The 24,654-nt window shown below is 40.8% G+C and overlaps 1 protein-coding gene and 1 long non-coding RNA gene across 4 annotated transcripts in view; one reads left to right on the top strand and one right to left on the bottom strand.

The window, feature by feature from the left end:
- The window catches only part of RAPGEF5 (Rap guanine nucleotide exchange factor 5), a 164,788-nt gene that overhangs the window by 70,630 nt on the left and 69,504 nt on the right, over window positions 1-24,654 (bottom strand). For all 3 annotated transcript variants that reach the window (XM_074837131.1, XM_074837147.1, XM_074837140.1), the window contains exon 9: window positions 22,940-23,065. In XM_074837131.1, the coding sequence (XP_074693232.1) occupies window positions 22,940-23,065 (126 nt within the window). The remainder of the gene's footprint in view (window positions 1-22,939; window positions 23,066-24,654) is intronic.
- On the top strand, window positions 6,249-23,034 carry LOC141928647 (uncharacterized). Its single transcript, XR_012624819.1, has 4 exons — window positions 6,249-6,541; window positions 10,024-10,224; window positions 16,628-17,635; window positions 22,961-23,034. It is a non-coding gene; the product is annotated as an uncharacterized LOC141928647 (long non-coding RNA).

Here is a 24,654-nt window from a genome sequence, read left to right on the forward strand (position 1 = left end):
GCCTCCTCTAGGAGTTACGGAGGGCAGGAACGTTTTGTTTTCATAGCATAATTTGGTAAAACTGACTCAACATAATCAGATAATGCTGATCACTTCTGCCTCTATGCTGGTGCCAGGGCATGCCCTTGAGAGGTATGGGAAAAGGCATACATGAAGAATTACCGGGCCTGTTCATGTTCCGAAGAGGAGACCGTCCTCCCCTAATGAATCCATGGAGCTTCCCTGCACACACACAAATACTTCCATGTGAGAGGTGTGAAATACAAGAGTGGAGGCTGGAAGGGGGCTCAGAAGCACAAGTGTAAACAGGCTTCCACTGCAGTTCAGGGAAGATGCTCAAATAGCTGACAGAGCAGGAAAAAAGCCACAAAATAACAAGATCTTCATTTCAGAAGACTGATTGTTTTCCTGGGCAGGTATCTTTTTGCTTGGATGTTATAATCAAACCCTGGAGCATATTACCTATGCAAAAGAAGAATTACAAGAACATGACAAAGACAGAAACGTCAAGTCTGAAAACTGGGAAACCCTGACTGGTATTCTTTAATTTAGCATCTTTGAATAAGGCTTTTTTTTTTTTTTTAAATACTGTGTCCTGCTCCTTCGCTACAGCTCTGCCTTGTTCGGCATATATTGAGGATTTGCTGTGGGAATGGGTCAAAGCTGGGACAAAACGTCCTTGTTTGTTGCGACCCTGCTGTACCCACTGCAAAGGCTGGAAGCGCCTGCCTCTGCAGTGTGACACTGAGGTCCCCAAACCTGCCCACTGAGAACTAGCTTGGACACACCAAAAGTTACAGGGTTACAGCTGCTGTAGCTCAGAGCTCTGTCCAGGCTCATTACATCCTACAAGCAGATCCTGGCTGTAACAGCCAAGAGCTACAGCCGTAAAGAAAACCCTTCGCAGCTCAGGCTGAAGCATGCTCAGAGCTTACCGAGCCTTCAAATATTAACCTGCAAAGCTCTAAAAGCTCCTTACAAAGCATGTAGAAACTGCATTTTTTTGGCCTCCAACTTGGGCCAGATTTAGGTGGGTTTTTATGAAGATGGCAAAAAAACAAGGACTCTTCCCCAAAGGGATTTCAGATCCCACTTCAGACATATGTCTGAAGGCCATAAGAGCCTTTCAGAGAACTACTGCCAGATTTTTTTTAACACAGCAAAGCAGTATTTACCCAAAACCTTATGTTTAGCAGCCTCTGAACCATGTTAGCTGCATTTTTCATTAAAAAATTAAATAGGCTGAGGCAGACACCTTTCAGAATAAGCAGATAAGATGCAACAACTCTTAGAAGCAATTGAAAATGAAGTCTTACAATGTGAGGCATTTGCCAAAGCTAGTAGTAGACAATGACATGAGTTCTAGCTATAAAATTCAAACATATTTATATTACAAACATGGAAGAAGGTTAAAAAAAAATCTTAAACCATTCTATTAACAGCTTCTCCTGTAACAGACAGTCTTTCAGACAGCGTCTATCAAAGACTAAAGAAGATTGCCTGCTTACACTTCACTATGATTTGCCCTGGAATCAGTTATTGTGGAGACAGCAGAATTGGATTTAAAGTCACCAAAGTACAAACAGACGTACAAAAATGACCCTATTCTTTAGAGGCTATTCCTCTTTATTTGACAAGAAAATGGAAATGAACACATCACAATTAAAGTGGAGATGGACGACAATATCTCTGATCTCTGTGGGTAATCCATCTCAGAATATGTTGCTGTATTTCAGTTTTGAGACAGACCGAAATCTGCATTAATAGCCTTGATTCAACTACAGCAAGAGAAAAACATTTCAAAGTCACCAGCACAGTTTATCCAAGCTGTATAAGGAGGAGACTGGTATTTCTTCTGCCACGGTTACCCTCTCTTTATTCTAAAAATATTAAAATAAAAAGTAGCTACTATTCTACCTCTACTTAAATTATCAAAGCACAAAATGTTTTCCATAGGACTGCCTACTTTGTAGTTAGTTGCATGATCACCATTTTTTTCCAAATTTCAAGGGAAAAATTACCTTACAGGACTGCAGGAACATGAACAGCAGCTTCCCATGTGGCAATTCTTAAGAATCAAAAAAAATTCTTACACAAGGCTGTGTTACTTATTTTCACTTACAAAATACAGCTCATGGCATATTCATATTAAATTTTATTATTTTTCTCATGAACTTTTCTCCAGTTCTTCTTTGTACTCTAATATTTTTGTTTCCCTCTGCAGTTGCTAAATCTACTTTCATAAAAATGTGCTAATTCACAGTATGCTGGGAGAAACAGAAATCCGCTAATGACGTTAAAATGCTTGACACAGTGATTTTGTTTTGGCTCTCAGCGACTTCTGACCAGTCTATAAAATGCTTTAAATGATTCGACCACCACCCCTCCCAGCAAAGGGCACCCAAGGATCATACCAAAACTTCCCGGTGGTCTCACGCTGAGCTGTCTGTCTCGGGGATGCACAACAAAGAGCCAACATTTGACTCAACATAACCTCCTCTGAATTTATCAACTTCGCAAATGGTGGTAAAATGAGCACGAGCCAGAGCACGGAAAGAAAAATCAAAATCCTTTGTTGCTGAAGACAATTTTGAATATCACATCCAATAATGCACAGAACAAGCCCTTTTAGAAAAACTGTTGGTGCTGTCATCTGCATACCAAGTATCTGCAGCAAAGGCAACGTTAATAACAAGTTACCCTTGTAGAGGGGTCAAAAGGACAGTGCTGGTAAGACAGAGATGACAGACAACAGGCATCAGGGAAAAGATTAATATCCCTACACAGTCATACATCAAGGAACTCAATTTTTCCCTGTAATCCCAAAACTGCTGAGAGTAGGATTATTTCTGCTTTCCCTATTACTAAGAAGAAAGAAACCGCTCATGGGAATAGGGCACAGCTAAATGTGAGTCCTTATGTGAGCGGAAAGGCTGCGGTTAGGTCCTAGGGCAAAAAAAAAGCTCAGTCTCATGATGTTCCCAAGCGGTGGTCCCACCTCAAGCGAGGTTGGGGTTTCATTGTGCAGGCCACTTATAAAACATGAAAAAATCTGTGTAGTTCAAGAAAGACAAAAGGAGTGAGAAAAGAGGAGCCTCACATGGCATTTTATAGCAGATTAGTAGCAAGAAATGCCCTAAATCAAGATCAAATTGACCATACCCCTGACTGGCCCCCAGTTACCTCATCATTTAAGGTGAGGGCACTTTTACAGATCAGGCTTTAATGAAAGGAAACAATATGTCTAACATAGGGAAAAGGGCACACTTTCTAAAATAACATGAAAAAAAAAATTACTGGTGTAACAACCACCGAAGTAATGATATCATAACCTTAACACTCCACAACTCTTTGTCAGATAATGAAAAATGTCTTTTTAAGACAACTGAAGGCTATGCATTTCGGTTTTCGCTTTCTTGAAGCACATGCTCTTCATAGCTATTAGTAGATAAGTTTGACAGCCTGACAGAGAGCTACCACCTTGGCAAGGACAACCTAGGAGACCTTCTCTCTGTAAGCATACAAAAGCAGAGGGGAAAAGAAAGGAGGAGGGAGTGGGGAGAGAGAGACAAAAGACACGAGGACAGTATTGTTATCATTCTCTCACAGCTGGCAGGGCAGCACTTACTTCAAAAATACCTGGATATGGAAGAATTGCAGGCCTAGAGCACGTGTATTTGTCGAAAAACCTGCACCACACCAGGGCAAATTAATGTGACTGTAGAACAAAAGAGGCAGGTGCCAACCACCCCTTCCAGTGGGCTTGCAATCAATGTGGTGGGGTGTGGAGCTGGTTGGAAATTTTCCAATACAACTTTTTTTTCTACTGAAAAAAAAAAGTGGATTCACTGCAACTGAAACAGTGCCAGAACATGTCAGTTTGAACAGAAAGCAGCCTGCCGGGCTCCCCGGCCGCTGGCACATACTGCCTGCCCCAGGCTGGCAGGGCTTCTGCAGTGCCTGCCCTCCAGGAGCTCATCAGGCCTGGAGCTACATACAGCCTGGAGGTCCAGGTCCCAAGATTTCCAGAGTAAGTCGCAGGAAAATTAAATCTCTATTTCTGCCCTAAGAGAGTTCTGCAATTGTATTATTTTCACCAGAAGCAGAATGGAAACTTCCCCCCCCCCCCCCCAAGAATATTAGTTTTCTTAGAGGACAGAATTCAAGCACCAGACACATCTCCCTTGCATATGTAGATGAAGCAACAGTTCAATCCCCTGAGCTACCGAAGTGTGTCTTCCACTGATGTCAGTGGATCAAACCTTAGCTACAGTGACAAGCATGAGGGAAATGAGATAAAAACTGCAGGATTTATGTCTTGGCCAGGAAGGGAGGAAGACTAACGAGGATTTGTGGAGGACTGCAGACTTAACCCAGATACCCCAAGACTGATAACACACACTACTATTGTCATATGCCTTAGGGAAAGATGAACGGAAGACGATTGACTAGATATACAGAAATTATACTTGAGAATAATCTTAACATCAGAAGGGTGAAATTCAAGAAATTACTAACTAGATAAGAACTTAATTAACATCCAGTGGGGTTGGAACTTGGCTTCTACAGCCTCCATACAGCTTTTACATAAGAATGAAAACTGCAGAAGATAGCTCACTAACATTAGCGGATTTAATTTATTAATGTAGACTAATATTCAGTTTGGTAAGGACACATGTACAAAAGCCTTACAGCCTTTATAAGGGACGTAGTGATAAATAAGGTCTCCTGAAGGAATGAAAAAGAGATAGCAGTAAATATATGACACTGTCAGCCTTATAATGCTCTAATTACCAGTGCTGGACACACACAACTTCTAAGTCAAACAGACAAGACTGCTGATCCCTTTCTTAGCCTTTCACTCCAATTTATACTTGGTGTGAAGTAAAATACTATTTTAAAAAACTGACTTATCGACTTACTCTCTACCAGAGAAACCTTTGCCTCTTGCCTTATGTCCATAGCACCTCTCAATACTGCCAATGCCATTACTCTAATTAAAATAAAATAAAATAAAATAAAATAAAATAAAATAAAATAAAATAAAATAAAATAAAATAAAATATATACAGTATCTACATTATAAACCAGGACTCCAAACTAGGAATATTAAAATTTGTCTATTAAACTGAGGTGCTGCTCATTACATTTATCACTGTAAAGCATATACCTTTTTGTTGAAGCCTTATGCTCACAGAAGGATGCAGCTGATTTTTCACGAGAGAGTACTCAACAAAGGCCAGGAGCTGGTTCTAGCCTCACAAAAGGCTTAAGATAAACTTTAAAACCAGGAATACTATATAAAGCTCAAGCCCATTCTCAGGAACTCCAGAATCAAACTCTCTCAAACACACTGACATTTAACATGGTCTTCAAACAGCACATGTAAAAGAACACTGAGTAAAGGAGTAAAAAAAAAAAAAAATACAAAGCTACTGTTTAAAATAAAGCCAGTTGATTTAACTTCTAGTGCAACAGTAGACGTCACAAAGTAGAGTTTACATCCTGTGTTTTGGTGGTTGTTTTCAACTAAGTTAAATATAATGAGGTGATTTATTTTGACAAAAGCATGAATCACTATATGACTACAGTTTTCTTGGGTTTGGGTGATGGTTTTAACTCCCTCCAAAACATCCTGAAATGATCAGCCTTTTTACTAATGCTTTTTAATGGTTCTTTTCTTGCTAATTCATTCATGCATCTAAATCATTCAAAAATAGCTAACCAACTAATCACTTACAGACTTGATAACATATCATAAGTAGACAGCAATACATAGAGCGTGCAATAAGGCTGACAAAAAAGAAAGGAAAAAGGAGTTAGAAGGAAAAATAAAACTCACTCCTTCCACCTAATAGCAGGAAATGTGATTTGATTTTGCATTTATTATGTAGGATAAAATACTTATTGATGTCAATGAGTAGTCTACTATAGAAATAAGAAAAATCAGGCTGCTTCTGTACAGGATACTTTTTTCTAATGTCACATACACAGAAGCAAATTAAAGGTTCCTTTTTCTTTTTGCTTTGGTACAAGGTTTGTTGTCCACATTTAGCAAAAGTTAAAAAGAAAAGAAGAAGGGAGGTAAGAAAGAGCAGGTTAACAATTAACCAGCTGTTGTCAGCAATTCATTCAAAAGTGGAGGTTATAGCACACAAAAAATAAAGAAATTTTATTGCACGATTACAACATGGAAAAGAAGAAAAGTGCTTTCTTGCATGACGGTGTAGGAATAATACTGTAAAATCATAAATTTAATTAAATTTTCATCTACTGAAGAAACCCAAAGTGTCAGAAACACTAAAAATTACAGAAAAATTTACAATGTCAGTCACCACATTATGAAGTAACATTTTATGTTCCTCCCATTTTATGATTTTAAATACTCACATATTAAGTTACTTTTATTTTGTTCCAGGTGGAATCATGTACCTGTTTCTTAACTAGCTACATGCTCTAAAATTTTATTCAAGTATGAACATTGGGAGTTCCATCTGTGCTTTCTTTAGATAATACAATCATGCCCAACTTTAGGAGGCAGGTAAGGTAGTTATACCAAGGACAATCTCAACATTTATTCAAGTTATAGAATGAAAAATGCATCATTACCATGGCAACTGGTAAATCACATGGTATCTGCAATGAGATGCAAGGCGTCTTGAGTAAACACTCATCCATGCGCTTGTATGTCCTCCTCCACACAGAATGGTTCCTTTGTGGAGGAACATGCACAATTTCACTCTCTTCTACAAAAAGTTGATAGAAGTAATCCAAACTGTCATTTTTGCATGAGGTAATCTAACAGATCTATCATTAGAATAGGAACAAATATTGAAAAACAGATTAAACATTGAATGTTTTGCTAGGAATTTCTTCAATCAAGACCATGAAACCTTACAAATGACAGAGCGTAGCTCTCAAACTCACTTTGTACCTTGGCATCAGAAGACCATTCACAACCGCACTAGAAAAAAAGTCTTCCTGACAGCATGAAGAGCTGCCAGACGTGCAGCAGCACATCACGCTGAGGCAGCTGGAGCTGTTGCTGCCTCCAGCCATCTGCCACACCCTTCTGATGGATGTTGCCGCCCCCAGAACAAGGACATCTGATCTACCCTTGAATCAGCCCCAAACCACGCTGCTGCATGTCTTGCCGGGCTCAGATATTATCAGCAGCTAACATACAACCTCTCCTCGAGAGGGCCTCCCCTCCTCCCTGCTCTTAATGAAGACAACTCTCTCCACAACAACCCCCTCAAATCATGTTGCTCTATTGCCAGTCCCATCCATAAATCATCAAACACCCATCAGTTGCTGGGCTTTGACTGCACTTCCCTGCTGCCCTTCTCTAGCTCTTCTTCTCCAGCCACTATCATGCCCACACAAGGCTCCCTTCCCCATCCTTTTCATTCACCACCTGGAGCAGCATCAACACCAGTTTAAGTAATCTCCCTTTCTCCTCTCTCAAAATATCTCATCCTTCTTGACCTCCTGAGCAACCTGAAGCAATGTTACCTATACAAAGAGATAGAGAGAAACACTGCAATACCACACTGTATACACAGTGGTTTCTTCAGCCAGCAAGGGCTCCACTTGGGGATGCCAATGTCCACTGGTTTGTATCTTCTCCTGGTCCCATTCTCTTCCTCTCAACACATCCCATTACCATTAGACAGCATAGCACAGACCACTCAGACCCTGCCAACATCTGTGATGTCACCCAAGAAAAACCTAAACTCTTGTGTATCTCTGATCCTGACCTGCCTTCCCCCATTTCTGGCTTCGATTCCTCCCTGACCTTCATAGCTTTATACAATTTATATAGCTTTATACAGGTTTATACTCTTTGTGTATAAGCTTGAGATCTCATATAACCAGTTTATTCCTCCTTATTCAGGAAATTATTTATATGTCAGATGTCTCAGAAAGTCAGCCTGTCTCATAAGTCCTTCCCGTAATGACTTCTTAAATCTGTTTACTTTGTCATTGCTGGGCTCTTCCTTCCCACCCGGTTGGTCATTTGCTATTTGACCTGAACTTTGACAGGCAAGGAGATGCCGTGGGTGAAGAAGAGGCACGCTCTGGTATTCATCAGCTGTCACAGAGCATTTGAGTAAAGGAAAGATAAAATGAGATGTGTGAACAAATGGCCAGGTCTTAACTCCCTAATAGAACCCTGTGGAGAGGGTTACAATATCCAAGTACTCCAGGGAAATAACTAATGATCCTTTCTTCAGTTCAGTCATGTTTCAAGAAGCAATCGCCTGAGTTACTAAGTGCTTGAGACTGCCTCAGTAATTGCAATGATTTATTTTATGCATCGTCATAACTACAGCACTAGGTCAGGAGGACTTGTGCCTTATGGATGCCTTGAATTTTAACACAGATATTGGAGGATTAGGAGACTGCAATCAGAAACACAGTGACCACAATTATTTGACTGGGGGAAAAAAAGACAAAGTCTTTAAAATCCTAGGTATCTAAAATATTAGGTTTCTGTTAGATTTTTAATAAAATGAATGATATTTTCAGATGATCCTAAGCAGAAGTGGCTCACATTTTTCCTCTGCTCCATTAAAATGCAAGTGATCACAATCTAATGTTCCTGAAGATCTCTGCTAGGATTTTTTTTCCAGTTTAAGTAATGAATGTGCAGTTAACAGTGTAACTACCCACTCAGTAAGACAAACCCCCCCTGTTGTCTCTGTCTTATACCTCTATGTATTCCAGAGGAAATGCTCTCTGTGTTTCTTCATCTACCCTTAGTTTGTACTGGTGCAGTGGCTGCCTGTTAACAACTAGCAAAGAAAGAGACAAAACCTTAAGCTTATAAGCATTTATTTGCTGTAAGAGGTATAACCTTTACACATAGCGACTCACCTGACCTACCAAATGTGCCAGAGGATATTTTGTGAGGAGACACATCCACGATGCAGGAGGATATGTTTGCACAGCAACAGAAGATTTGATTAGCAGCTTCTCAGGCATCCCCTTTCTCCTGACATTACTTAAACCCCATTCCCCAATCACCATTCCTTTTAGCTATGTGAGGCTTCACTGGCACAGAAGCACATTTTTAGGATAATGATAATTTAAAGTGCTGTAGTCACCAGAACTTTCAGGCTATCTGAAGATCTTGAAGACAATTCTCCTCCACCCCCTTAAACTTCAAGCTGTTCCCCCATGATAACTGAAGTGTTAACCTTCAGCACTGTTTTTCCAGTTACTGTGTTTCAAGGTTAGCAATGTGGAAAATACTAAATTAACCCGGATTTCAAGGTCAAAATAAAAAATGCAGCAATGATAGTCCACAGTAACTTTCATTCATTTGGTATTCAGGATGCATTCCGTCTGAATATCAAATCACAAAATCATTGCCAATTCATCAGATTTTAAGCTTTAGCTTATTAAAAATTAGACTATGCTAAAAATAAAATGCAGTTTTTTATTTGATCTAAGATGTTTCTGTACAGCATGATCTAAGCCTCTAATTATCTATATCTCTATATTATCTCAATTGTTATTTCAATATAAGCAAATTCATAACAATGCATTTTAATGTGGTAAAGCAATAGATGTCAAAAAGCTGAATGTCAAGATGCTAAAAATGAAAATGTTTCTCTACATTGTGTGTGCCAGGAAAGCAAGAGCTCACATGACATTTGGCGGTGATTTCCCATGATGAAGCAACTCTTCAGGGCTTTCATTTTCGTAAAAGCCCTAGTCTGTTTAGAGCTAGCTTCTTGCCCTTAACAGTGCAATACAGATAAAGTTCATTAAATATGTTGTCTAAGGTAGGAAAGCGAGAAGGTTTTGCTGTAGCAAGCACTTAACGGGAGCATGGCAAATCAGAAGGGAAAAAAAGGTAAAAAGGACTGGAACAAATTATTTGTTATAAAAGCAAAAGTGACACAGGCATTCTGATATTACATGTTGTGCTGCATTAGCAAAATTGCCCAAATGAAGAATCGTCAGAATGGGAAGTATTATTAGATTTTAATCAATAGGATTTTTTTCAAGCAGGCTGGGCTCCCAACCATTTGATGCAGATCTTTTCCGTACATGAGAGCACTGGAATACCGGAAAACGCAGCGTTAATGAATTACAAGGGAAATTGCAAATGCCTACAAGATTATAGTTAATTTTCATATTACAATGGTCAAGCAGCTTTTACAGCTTGATATTTCTCCTGGAACACTAAACCTTTACTTCTTCTTGTAGCAGGTAAGATATGAATTTCTACCATAATTAAATGAGTAAATTGCTACTTTTTTTACTGTTTCTATTCTTAGGAGATCCTTAATACATATTGAACATCACACAAATTAAAAACTAATAACGTTTTAAAAGAATAGGTATATGCATGATTTACTGTATAGCTTTTGTCTAATACAAATATTTACTATTTACATATCACTGCAGTGAAAACAGTATGTGTCAATTGATTAACCAGTAAATATTAGACAGAGTTTAAGTGCATTGCTAGAGCAGCTGAAAAGGAAAATGTTGTAGTGGAATTGTAGTCTTTTTCCCTGCAGAGTACAAAACTAAGTTTTGCACCAGGGAAGAAATAGTCATATCTGTACGTATACATAAGTGTGTCTGTGTAACAGCTGAGGGTGGGAGAGTGAGAACAGATGAATTACAGGGAGAATACGGCCACCCAGTGCAAGAAGAGAGCAACTCTGTTCTACGGATGGCTGTGGATCCCACACAAATTAGCACAGACACCCGCAGCTCTGTTGTAAAATTGGAGCATGTTCCTTCAGTTCCTGCGTAGGTTCCTACAAGGAAATGTCTAAAATGAAATTGGAGAGGCAGATTTTTAGGGGGTCTCCTGAAATGAAGGCCACATTAAAAACCTGTCACCTGAAGCAATCTGTTCAGACTTTAAAATGGAAGCTGCTTCAACCGATCCATAGTATCCTTCAACCAGCCAGTGCACCCTAACTACTCAAGCACCACATCAATGTGGGAGAGCATCCTGAGCACCTGTGTTCACAATGCTCCTGAAAGCAGGGAAGCAGCACTTCCATGTATTAAGGAGGATCTGAGACACAGAGATATTCGGTCACTAGACCAAGGTCTCGGAGGAAGCCTGCGCAGGACAGGGAGCTCCCAAGTCCCCATCTGACACCCCAACTTCACCACCCACCCTTCCTCTTCAGGGAGGCAGCTATGGTAACGTGTACCTACAAAGAGTTATCTGCAGGATAACCCAGTGAAGAGACAGCCTGCATCTATCACTCTTTCCATCAGCAGGCACTGGATGGAGAGCAGGGGAAAGGTGACATTTACAGCCCTGATGTCCCTGAGGTAGGGGCACAGAAATTTGTACAAGTCTCAAATGTGGTGCCTGAGATTCAGGTTTTGATCTGAAGAACTGAAAAGGAGATTGAAACTTTTCAGAAACTGCCAGATGAAAATCAGATGCAATCTGAAGAGAGGAGGAGGAAAGGAGTGTCAGAACAGATGGGTCACCAGGAGAAAGCAGCTTCTTTATGTTACCAACTGAGACTGTGTGTAAATGACTAGTTTTTTCTACAATGTGAAAAAAGATTCCATAAGTAGTCCTTGTAAGCAATCAGCTTTGCTTTTAGCAATTGTTTGCAGTCTGTTTAATGAATAAATATGTACAGCATATGCATACATAGGCACATATCTCTACAGAAAGAGAACTGGGGGACCACAAGCACTCCACGTTTCTTGGTGGAAGAGGATTCTACCATACCCTTTGTGAAATCCTGAGAAAGGCTCCACATGCAGGATGCCATCACCTGCAATGTGCAGGATTTGATGGGTTCCCAGTGGGGCACTGGGCACTGCTCAAACTCATCTGGAAAATCTTGCGATGCCAGTGATAAAGCAGGTAGGACAATCCTCCACCCAGGCTTAACTTACTACTTCTGCCTCTACAGAGAATAGGAGTAAATAACTCACTACGAAGGAAGTTTTGTTTAGAAGCCATATGCTTCTTTTACACAAGCTCATCAAATCTAGGAAAGCAAAACGAAATCAATATAGCCCAATGATTAGCTCGCTATAGATACTGTGTACAGACTGATAGATTAGACAGACTAAATCAATGTGTTAATTCCACTGAAAAGATTCAGGGTTCACACATGAGGAGACAAAGCCAGAGTGTTGGTACACTTTCCAGCCATGGAAGGCTGGATTTCCACACAAGGAAATCCAGGCCTGAATATGTCTGGTTTTTAGCTTGAAACCTGAACAGCCAGGCTTTGCATGTGAGAACTGAAATTCTGGCCTCTTCACTCCAGCGAGCTCTGATTAGTGTCTTCTGTCCTGACCCTGACCACATCAATTCTGTCTATTAACCTGCTAAATACAGCCAAACAGCATATTTTGCAAACACTAAATCAATGTAACTGCTGTAGTTGTATCCACATACATGTTTTAAAGGTTCCTGTGGTGAATAATCCCCTACACGAAATATCAAAAGTACTTGGCAAAAAGGCCTAAACTGATACTGTATTCATGTGATAAATATTAGTGCCTCTAAAAAGGGAGGAGACACTGTGATATTGCAACCAAACCAAAAAGGTGATGCATATACTCATTCTGTGTTCGTCTCCTACTCTACCAAAAGAGCAGGTTCTCCTTTGTTCCGCCCAGGACTGATCTAAGTAGAAACGCTGCTCTTGATAGAGCACACACAGGTCTGCTCCCCTCACCTCCCAGAGAAAATGGAGACAAATTAAGGGATGCTGCTCTCAGTCCAGTCACTCCAGGTGACACAACAGTGTCAGCCAGGCTGGCAGGGGACAGAGCTGATGCACAGCACAGCCAACAAGAGATGTGAGCTGTATGCCTTTCCCTTGATCAAACAGGGCTGTGTAGTTCAGCATCACCCCCTGTTCAGGGCTTATCCGAGTTCAGAGCTTGGAAATCTTTCTAAGGTTTGATCTCCAGCAAGCTGTTAAAGGAAATACCAGCTGCTATTCATGCTCTTCCTGAGTTAGGTCATTCTATTATTTTCCAGGTCACCAAATGAGGCTAAAGTACTTTTTCCTGCACCCAGCAACTGCTGCTGCTCCCACACGTCAGAGCATTCCCCGCTCGGATGTGCACGTTCCAGCCAGTGACAAAAAAAGCTGGGCACTGCCTGCCACATGGTATCAGAAAATATATTCAAGGAAGGCCGCAAGGTCATTGCTAATTTCAAACCCTGTTTCATGTTTCTATGTGAAACATCTAATTAAAACTTTTCACTGGGTAGTTAAAATGAAATCCATGCATATCCACTTGAGACCTCATTTTCACGTGCTGTGAATTAGAATATAGGAGGCGGTGCACACAGTGGTAGGAACACTAGTCGAGGAAGGAGAGGGGAATACCTGCTTTGATTTAGAGGAAGACAGTCAGCAAAAATATCACTAATCGCCTGGGTTTTCATTCCTTTGCTCTTTGAGCTGTCACATAGAACCAGAAAAAATGAATGCAAGTGGTGTATTAACTGCCACCAAATCAGCATTCTCCACAGGTGACTGTGTGTCAAGCACATCTTGCAAAATGCCACCACCTTCCAAGGCTATAACACAACTAAAGCATTAGACCCTAAGGGCTATACCCTGTTCTCACCAAAAAATACCTTTTAACATCAGCAGGAGCTGAATTAAGCTTTATAATGCAGGCACAGTGAGTGACAGAATGGCCATAGCAAAAGGACATTTGTACATTTAAGGGATGTCTCATGATTAAATAAATAAATCCTGTAAAAAGAGAAGCCTGCAAAAAAATACAAGGTCAACTTGTCCTTCCTTTCTTACTGTGGAGGAGGCTTCAGCAATGTAGGCAGAGATAGACACTTTGCAGGTGCCCCTTTTCCAAAAAGCCCTCAGTGCAAATAGCCTGACTCTGGTACAGGGGCGGAAGCTGAAGGAAAGGGAAGGGCTGAGTCTTCACACCAGCATGCTCCAGGTGGTCTCCAGAGCCTGTCTGCAGGAACAAATGTCGACAAATGCTGCTGACATTTATTTCAGTGAGGTCCTGACACAGGCTGTCAGATGTCTGAAGAAAGCTAGGTTGCTCTGGCAGTTGGGGATGGTTGTGGTGCCAGCACAGCAGCACCTGAAATCAAAGCAGGCCTTACTGACTCCAGAGCATCCTGCCACTGGAACCACACTGACCTTAGCATAGAGTGCAGATCTTACTACAGAATTGGCTCTGGTAGAGTTTCTACTCCAAGCAGGACAAAGATTGATATGTAGAAACGTGTTCACCTGTTTAATGACACTAGCCATGTATCTTCTGTGTTACTGGCCCAAATCTCCACTTCAATGAAACTGAAGATCCTTCCAGAACTTATTTGGGAGGATAGGAGGAAAAAAAAAAAAAGAAAAAAAAGAGACATGTGAAGCACTGAATCCTTTTTACATGACTCTGATCTCTGGGCAGGCCACCAAATGTCAGACAGCTTCCAAACAGGATGATGTGGTGGACAGCCATCAGCTTCTGGCTTATCAACAGTTTTTCAGTTATCTTGGCTGTTTCCTCTCAGCCAGGTCCACACTGTGAGCCAAAGCCAGGTGTCCTTGATTGGTTTCAATTCCAAGAGAAAAGTGTAGTAAAATAATGAATGACTGAGATCTGCACCACTGAAAGGTGAAAGACAAAATTACTTCTCCTGAATTTCAGAAACTGCTTGCAATTTCTGACTTAAGTTTGCATGGTACCTATTCAAAGCATTATCAACTTCTCTTTTTAATCTTACTGAATTTAGATAACAAATTCCCTAACTTGACTGAGAGAGCCAGGCACTTTTGTTATTCAGCGTTCCCAGGACAAGCATAGAAGTAGATGGCAGGATACATCCACTGTATTATCAGCATAACTGGGAGTTTATCGACGTCATAAATCAGAAAAATGGAGAAAAAAACATTCAGAACATCATCGAATGTATTGATCATACAAAGAGAGGGACAGAACAGTAAATTTAAAGCTGGAAAACACTGGAGCAGGTGCTTTGAATTCATAAACTGGTAAATTCTAGTTTTCTAGAGGGAGAAAAAGATAGATTAATTTTACGTAAGCCTTTGGACAGCCTAGAAACATAAGCAGGTAAGTGGTTCAGAATCTGGAGAGAAACACAGAAGCAGAGGACAATGACAACCTGCAGAAGAAAGTTTTATGAAAGTTTCTTTGCTTTTCCACATTGATACACAGAGCAGCAGGCAGAACCATGGAACCATGTTTTCAGTGTTAGTGCTACCAGGAACTGAGTAGTCCCACTGCTCACAGAAAACAGCACTCCTGCCCTCTCCCTGCTCCTGGATGCTGACCCCTACTCGTCATTCACCCCCTTCTTTGTGCATGCAAGCCTTCATGAAGCCACATGGTGAAACACAGGATCTAGATTAAAATTATGCCAACCAAAAAAATGCAAGGACGTTTAATTTGATCCAGTTCAGTTTCTGGATTTGGTAAATCACAACCAGTTCAGTTTCTGGATTTGGTAAATCACAAGGCTTTGGGGAATAAAGGAGGAAAGTTGTGTGTTTCACTGTCAGCTGCAGAATCGCACGTCTTGTTCCCATCCCATACCCACATCCCCATACCACAAGGGAAACCCATCCAGTCGGAAAATAACTCCACAAGAAAGGTGTATTCAGTTTCTTTTTTGGTTGGACTATTCCCTGTGTGTCTTCACAAAGCAGCATGGCACAGGGAATACCAGCACAGGGATGGGGACAAGCAGTTGGGGCCGGGATGCTGCCGATGGCACAGCTGCAAAAATGATGCCCGAGAAGCCAGAGACTGTGAAGTGACTGCAACTGCTTGGCATTGACAAAGCTACGCTCAGGTTTTTAAAAAATATCCCCTGGCCCTCAGCAGTTCAAAGTCCAACCCAGTTCCAGCTTACTGCGATCCCCAAACCACCTCTCAAGGATCTCAGAGCAATCCACCAACATTCATTAACCACTGCAGGTTTTATAGCACCCCTTCAAGGTCCTACATGTTTAAGACCCCATTTTATATCTGGGTAAACAAAGGGGCAGAGAAGTGACATGATTTGAAGAAGGTTACATATTAAATAACCGATGGAGTCAAAAATAATAATTCAGTGTTCTGGCTCCCAGATTTTTGGTTGCTAAATACCACATATCCTTTTTTACCCCTTTCAGCCCAGTAGCTATGGTATTGTCCCATACAAGAATGAGTCACCGTTCCACACCGAAGAAAGCCCAGCATGCAAAACGTGTATGTGGAATTTCCTTCTATACAAAGTAGTTTAATGTTACAGAATAAATCAAAGAGGAGCAAATTAGGCTTTCTTTTCTTTTAAACACTAGGCGGAGCATCTGGAGGAAAGAAGGTATTACGGGAATATGTAACTTGACTTAAAGGAAAAGAGTGAGCATTCCATTCAACCTATTCCTATACTGTGCTTACAACACATCATGTGAGCACAAGCATGACTCTTGTCAAATGCTTTATGTTTTACAGGAAAAAGGACCACATCATCTCACTGCTATTTTGCACTCCTTGGCAAGAGGGTATTCTCCTCCAAAACTTTGGCCACGTTAAAGGCTCAACAAAAGGAATAGTAAGTCCTCTTAAAAGTATATAGTAAATAAAAATACTTCTCTTACTATTTTAACAAAAGGGTTGCAAGAGACGGAAATAAAGCCTTTCCTAGCAACCAAAGGATCCCAGTCCTACGTCTGAGCAGGAGGATCCTCATCTCTGGCAAACTTCTTCTGTTTCAAGAAGATGCCTGTGCCTGTTCTGCACTGAAAAAAAATATCCTAGGACCTGCAGAAGTCTTTACTTCTCAGAAGATAAAGAGGCTGGCTTATGAAGAACAGCTGATCACCTGGGGCTATGAATTCATTCCAGCAGATGAAAGATCAACTGTCTGGATTAGGACACTCTCTTCAGAACATGACAGAACTAGATTCAAGTCTCTGTTCCTCCTGATTCAGACCAGAGACTTGAACTTCAGGTTACCTCCACAGCAAGCATGTACCTACCTCTTAATTACTTACTCAACACAGAGCTATAAACTGACAACTTTATTGATAGACTCATTTTTTTCTTGCCTTGCAGTTGAAGACTAAGTCAAAATTACAAACTATCATCTTACCCTGGTACAGCTCTCTCTGCTAATGCTGGCGGATCTAAGAGGTATGAAGGGAAATAACCAACTCCTGTGCTGATGCTCCTGTGCTCCATTCTGTTTCAGTGACTTCAGACATTTATACCACCTCATAGCTATTCAAGCCACAAAAGTTTGTGCAAAAACTTTTACTGTGCTGTAGTTATGTCCACTTGATCCACAGTTCTGCAGGAGATGCAGAATAGCCTCCAAAAGCCCAAAGCAGTAAAACTGTACTCAAGCTACCAATAGATCTATCCCAGCCAGAGCAGATCCAACAAAAGCAGCGACACCTTTTTTAAAAAGTAAAGCACAGATTTCAGTCACTGACTGCATTCATATGTCATTCAATGTCATAGTTTTAAAGAATGTTTTTCCATTGGAGCCCTGATTACTGACCATCAATTCAACAGTACCTCGGTGCAAGGCCACAGCTTTGTCAAGCTAACAAAAACTGCAGCTCTGGACACGTCCTGACATTCATTCTTGTCTCCTTGCAGGCGTCCAGCTAGACAGGTAGGTGCACCCTAAAATAACCTTGATGTGTCATGGCTGGAATTTCCTCAAGAAATTCCTTGGTTGTGAGTAATCTATACAACCGGAGGCTCTGAGTCGTTAATCATCTTTTGTAAGCCTTTTAACAGCTTCAGCCCAACCACTAACCTGCTTCAATGAGCAAATCATCTGTCTTCTTAATGAGACTGCTGATTACAAAAGTTAGTACCCACTAAATTAACAAAACTGTTCTGCACTATCTGTTGTCCTTCTGAAAACATACCTGCTCCACTATAATATATCTCTTTCATCTTGAACTGGCTAAACCACAGAATCAATACATTCAAGCTGTATGTACTTACATACTTTTAAACAGTACATAACTCTAATTAATATGTACATCAATCTGCAAAGGGATTACAATGTGTATTCAGGAAACATTCCCTTCCCCATTGATGCACAAAAGTACTGGAAGAGCCCCAGCCTAGAATATAATTTATATTATTGAATAAAGAAATTCATATTCTTTAGTTCTCTAATGAACACGAGAGAATCTCAAATTTCCTATGCACATTAGTGTCAATTTGTAGAAAGCTTATTCAGTTGATCTGACTACGAAAACAGTACTATAAGCTAAAGAATATTTTCCCCATGTTGCTGAGGTGGAAAGCACTTTCATGATTTTGCTAAGACAATGACACTATAAACAGACATGATTTTCTTAATGAGTGCAACGCTTCATTGGAATAATAACTGGAAACACTGTACAAACAGTATCACATCTATTACAAAGGCATTATTTAATTGAGTTGTGGTTGCTTGAAAAGAGTTCCAAAAAAGTGCTGTTCAGTGCAAATATGCCTCAAATGCATCTCAACTGTATGCTTGAGCAAAAAAAAGCTATGCCAAATTACATACAGAGCTTGCTTTCTATATTATAATTAATGCTAACAGTAAGCAAACTTCTCAGAAACGCAAGCTCATTTTACAGCTGAATATTTCAATACAGATTTTTCATCTATTTTCTGTCAAAGCAATTGTTTTAAGGGAATGAAATGTTTAAATAACATAAAAATACAAATATCCAGTTTTACATTTCCCTGGACTTATGAGTGTGATTTGCATGTAATGATAAAATTAGAACTGCAAGCTTGCATATTTATTTTTACTCTAGCTCACATCTGATATTAAAATAATTTCTGTGCATTTTAGACAACCATTTCATTTTATTTATCAATACACTGAATCTCACTGTAGGAATGTAATAGCACAGAGAAGAATCTTATCTGCCTATTTAGAAGCTTATTTACTTTCTACTCATTAGTAAAACTGAAGTTTTAGGAAACCTAACACATATGGTAGGTTGAGTGCCTTAATTAAGAACCTTATTCCAACACATTAGCAAGTAAGAATGGGGAAAAAATCACTATAATTTAGGTTTTGTTTCCTTTTCAAGTCTGTGAGCACCATTACAGTTAGAGCACTTTGCAAACATTATATTCACTAGGGAGGAAGCTGGCACTGTGTGCTACAGAACACCAATTTCAATATACCTGTCTAACCTGGTCATCACAAGCTTGCAGTGCCAAAAACAAATAAGCAGCTCACATATAATAGAGTTTCAGCACAAAACTTATTTAAGTATAGGACTTTTTCAGAACACTTTCTTATCGAGATCATAAATCTGAAAAGAAATGATAGCATACCAGAAACCTGAAACACAAGCAGTATGGACTTTCTGACCTGGGTACTTAGTGTGAGGTAAAAATGTATGCAAGTACAAAATCATCACATATATAGACCCCAATTTTACACCCTGCAGAACACATCCAAACTGAAGGAATCCTGTTTCTCTCCCACCATAGTTTCGTACTAAGCTTTCCTCCAGTGAATCACCCAGCTGCCACATATTTTCCCTCTTCCAAACCATCTGCTTCTTCTGAGGAAAAATAATCATATTTCAACTTCTTCTGAACCAGCGACCCGAACCAATCCATGCTTCACCTGGCCATTGCGGGCCACAAACTTCCAACTATCCCTGAAGAATACCTTTACGTACTTTTAGCTGCCCGAAAACTTCTGGAGGACCAGACTCTTGTGCATCCACACGTCATCTACCTTTCCTGTGTGAGTCACTAAGTTCTGTCCTCAAACTCAGATGAAGATGGTGATTATTTATTTGAATGATAGGAGGGCTCACCAGTACACCTCACAGCCTAGCTCCCCATGCTGCTCCACACCTCATTCACTGCACAGGAAAAAAGTTATTGGGGTCATTGGGTACCAAATTCTTCGATTAGGCTGAGAGCTCTTCCTTCTTCAAAGGAAAGTACAAAAATCAGCAAAGCCCACTCATATTACATTTGTATGTGCTGTTAATGCTGGAAAACTGAGTGAGGTTGTACTAATCTGGAGAGACCTGCTTTAGAAACACATTGGGTAGCACCAGAGGAGCCCAACTCATTTCCCATTATGTGCATGGGACACAGTACACTTAGAGAGGAATTACACATATGCACAATTCTAAGCCTGTGTTCAAGCTGGGGTTTTTTTTGCATATTCCTAGAGGAGAACAAACCAGAATTCTTTGGGCAAAAATTCCCCCTCGGCCATCTTGGAAAGAGCAGCTTTACTTCCAGGTGGGTTACAAAGCCCCAGCGACACCACCTGGGGCTGACTGAAACACACAGCCCTGCAAACCAGCAGCATTTCTGCTTTGAGATGGGCTGCCAGGAGGCCAGCCCGGCTAGCCGGCTCTGGGAGTGCGGGGAGAGAAGCCTGGCAGGGGGTTCAAGCATCTCATTTATAGACAAAACGCTGTCCCTTTGAGGAAGGCAGAATATCCGTGAAAGCACAGTTTGAGCTCCTCAGGGGGGAAAGCTGGTGAAAGCTTTAGTGCAGGGATACTTGCTGAGAAATGAGGGTCCTGTGGAGAACGCAGAGCCACTCCATTTTACTGCTTACATCGAGTGCCCATTACCCTGTGTTTCTAAGAAAGTAATGTAAGAGTAAGCTATGCTTTTTAAAAAAAAAAAAAAAAAAAGATGGGCATACTACACATAATTTTGTAAGGACACCACACCCTGAACATGTTGTTCCTCTAACATTTACAGTGATCACAAGGGACTGGGCAGTAAGCCGATGCCAATGAATCTGCCATCACTTCTGTAGCAGCAGGATGAGATGGGAAGGTCTGAAAGCCCACATCTGAGCCATACTCACTACAGCCCAGCCTGCTGCTTTTCTCCTTGGAGAAGAGAGGGAACGGCTGCCCGGAGCAGTGAACTCTGCCCAGCCTGCCAAATCCTGCCACCTGCACATGCGCCAGAGCAGCTCTCAGGCCACAAGGGAGGAAGGGAGGGAGAGGAAGGGATGGAAGCTCACAGCTTCCTGAACGTATGTGACCCACTGCCCCACCACAGCAAAGCGTGGGTTTTTTCCAGTGAAAGTAAATTACCTGAGTCAGCTAAACTAAGAACCCTACGACAGACCATGTTCAGTAATGCCTCTTTGGTGACTATTCCTAATGAAACCAACAGACTGGTTGGGGGCTTAGCAAATACACCCGCACCAGTGACTGCAATTCTCACTTACATTTGGTTATGGGCTGCCTGGACCATAGGGAAAATCCATGTCACACCCCCACCAACCACCAGCAATGTGCAGAACAGGGTGGGGAGAAGCACACCACAACTTGTTACTGCCATCACTAGCTGTAAGGCACTCCCCACCCAGAAATAAGGGCACATGAGGGACAACCTGTGCTTTTGCCATCTCTCAGGTGACTCTCCTCTTTCCTGCCACGTCCTACATCTAAAGGCATGTCCTTGCCGGAGAGCAGTAACTGCTCAGTGACAGTTGTATTGCTCAGTATGGATATGAGCCACTTGCTCTAGCTCTTGCTAAACTGAAGTCACTCATCTCCTAAATAGCAGCAATTACTAAGTACGATACTTTTCAAAGGAGAAGAAAAGCTGAGCACTTCTTTCCTTTCCATTTTTGGAACTGTACTGTAATCTGCTCAGCTACAGAGCTGCAGCTGACACCACAGCACCCTTTGCAATGACTGGACTAACAAGAAAAAATACCCACTGAATTTTTGAAGTATCCGTCCCAACATTCCCCTCTCTCCTATGCCCACAGCATCTGTAATCTTGCTTCCAAATCCTGAAACACAATAGAAACCCTCCCTGGCTTAAAATCTTTACTTAAGCACCTAAACTTTTAATTGTGCTTTGCAGATACAGTTTAAAGATATATGGAAATTTTGCCAGATGTCCATGGCTAGTGGATCAGCTGAGGAACAATTCAATCTCAGGGATTTGAGCCTGGCTAGTTACCCTCCTCCCTCATGCACACCTACTGATACAATTACATATTTAACTACACCAGACTAGACTTTATATGCTGCCGAACAGAACAGCATGAAGCTCTGAAATAAGATTTCATCTTTTTCTTTTCCTTTCTGCAGCCTTACCTCTTACAGTAGGAATGAGCTTGCAGATGAGCTGAAAAGTATTTCTTTTCTAAAGCACATGCCTTTTTTCTACTGTCCAGTGAGCAGAAAATGGAATAAATTACATACACATAATAGCAAGACACATGAGGACTAGGTGGGATTTTTGTTGTTTCTTGCAGTTATTATCCTGGGCACCTTTAGATGAATATGTAATCAGAATAGAAATCTTTACTAGGAGAACAAAATTAGGATACATTGTGCTGTAAGCAGAGCAGTCAAGTTTTAGTGCATTTTCAATTCAGTTATTAACATCTGAATAAGTGCTTTCAGAAGCATTAAACAGAATGCTGCTTTCTTCAGTGTCACTTTTGGTTGAGAACACAAATTTTTTAAAGGAACTCCTGAATTCCCTATCCAGACCATTCTTTTTAGTTCACACTGAAAAGCTCCAGCCAATACTTGCATCCAAATATAGCAGCAGCAAAGTAATTTTAAGGTAATTTAGAGTACCTGAAGCACTCATATACCTTACACATTGTTTAAATGCACCCTAAAAACCAAATATTTCATAATCACTAACAACAATTTGGTAGAAAACATCCTGAAATCATCTGCTATTTCCTATGTGTATCAGATATTAATAACAGTAACTGACAGTTAATGACAACATAATAATTTAAGTGTGTTGACAATTATTGAACTGAATGCACTTCAGAGAAATGTAAATGCCAGAGGAGGACAGCTACAGCTCCATAACTAATGTGTGCCCTGGATTCTGACCATCAGCTTTGCTATTTCAGTTTTGTGACCTAAATCTCCCTCCCCTACCAGAAAGAAACAAAAAATCCAAACAAGAAATGTCTTACTTGTTCTGCCTTCTCTGGTAGTTTTCTATCCGCCTGCAAAAATTGGCGGTTTTCTCTCGCCAGCTTCTGGACCAGCTCAATCCGTCCGATGTCATCTCTTCCCTGAAGCTTGCATAAAACTCCTGCCTTAAGGGTGGGAGAAAGAGCAAACAGATACTTAAATCCACAATCCCAGGACATGACACCGCCACAAATTTCAACCTTAAAAGAAACGCATCTGTTTTCTCATATTTGCGGTACTTCGGTGCCGCTTGCTGAACACAAACAAGTTGCTGCTTCCTGGGAAACAAGTGGAGAGGAGCTGAGGCACATCGGAATCTCCAAATGTATCTACTTTGGAGGAACGAAGGCAGAGCTAACTAAATCAACTGCTCCTCTGAGTGTGACTATCAGATACACTGTGTTTTATTTGTTCCTGTCAGGCTGTTTCCTGTTACATAAGAGAACAAGAGCAAGAGGTTAAAAACTCATGGGAAAGTTAGCCAGGAACAGCCCTGGAAAAAGAATGAAGCGCAACACAAGGCACTCCTAAAAATAACAGGCTACAATTCCCTCGGCTCCCACTTCAACCATTTTTCATGTATGCAAGCCTCAAGAGTTAAAAGACAGTTGCACCACATTTATTTATTCTGTAAATAAAAAATCAATATCTTCTGATTTTGTTCAGGGAAGAAAATGAGATTTCCTTTAAAAACTATGTTAGAACTATTTTTTTGGCTAATATTCTGCCAGTTATTCAAGCTATGCGGATGGCCTTTTGTCAAAACATTCAGCACTGGTTGTTTTATAAAAATGCCATATATATAAAAAGACAGATTCACACCTGCACACGGGCATACCAGAGCCAAAGTTAGGTGATGAGGGCTAAATTGCTCCCTGCAAAGTCAGTGGCTAATATCACTGTCCATGATTTGGTCATGGATATAGCGGCTGCGTAACTGAGACCTGGCTCGATGATACCACATGGCTTTTATTAGCCCAGGTGTTTCCTAATGGGAGCAGCATATGCCTTGGGAGGGCCAGGCATGTAGCATGGCTACGGTATTGCTATATTACTTCAAAGGCAATCTTCAAATAAACCTTTTTCCCCCACTTTCTCCACCCTTTTCTTTCTACTATTCATCCTGAGTTTAACTGAATCAGTATCTACTCCAAAATTCACAAAATATCTTAATTCAGGACCAAAAGCCAGGGATGCCCTGACCTCTAACCCATAGTGCCATATGCAGGCTCCAATCCTTTGGCCTTGAGAAACTCCTGCCCATGACAGCTGAAGGTGTGAGAGTGCCCACCCAAACCATCCTACAGTCCACTGGTTTCTCTAAGGAGAAGGGAAATGGGATTAAGGTTTCTTCAGCTGAGGATGAAAACAAATCCACTTTCTGAATAAGTGCTTTACTGCTGGTGGAAAAAAAGAGGTTCCACGACCAAGTCCAAAGAGTCATCCTTACTGAATTATCTGAAAGAAATTTTAACATGCCTACATTCCTCCAGTCTGGATGAAGGCATCTCCTCACAAACCTGCATCAGGCACTTGTGCTCTGGCGAAGGAACAAATTTCAGATACAGCCTGTGCTTTGCATGTCCTACGCTTAGTTCCCAGCCTCCTGAGGAACCCAGCTTTCTCACATAACTAACTTACACACTGGTTTGAAGGTCAGAAATCCACTGAAAAAATAAGGAATTGCAGCACCTATACTGAAGATCCTTACATT

This window comes from Strix aluco, chromosome 1, assembly GCF_031877795.1.
Source record: "Strix aluco isolate bStrAlu1 chromosome 1, bStrAlu1.hap1, whole genome shotgun sequence".
NCBI classification, from domain to species: domain Eukaryota; kingdom Metazoa; phylum Chordata; class Aves; order Strigiformes; family Strigidae; genus Strix; species Strix aluco.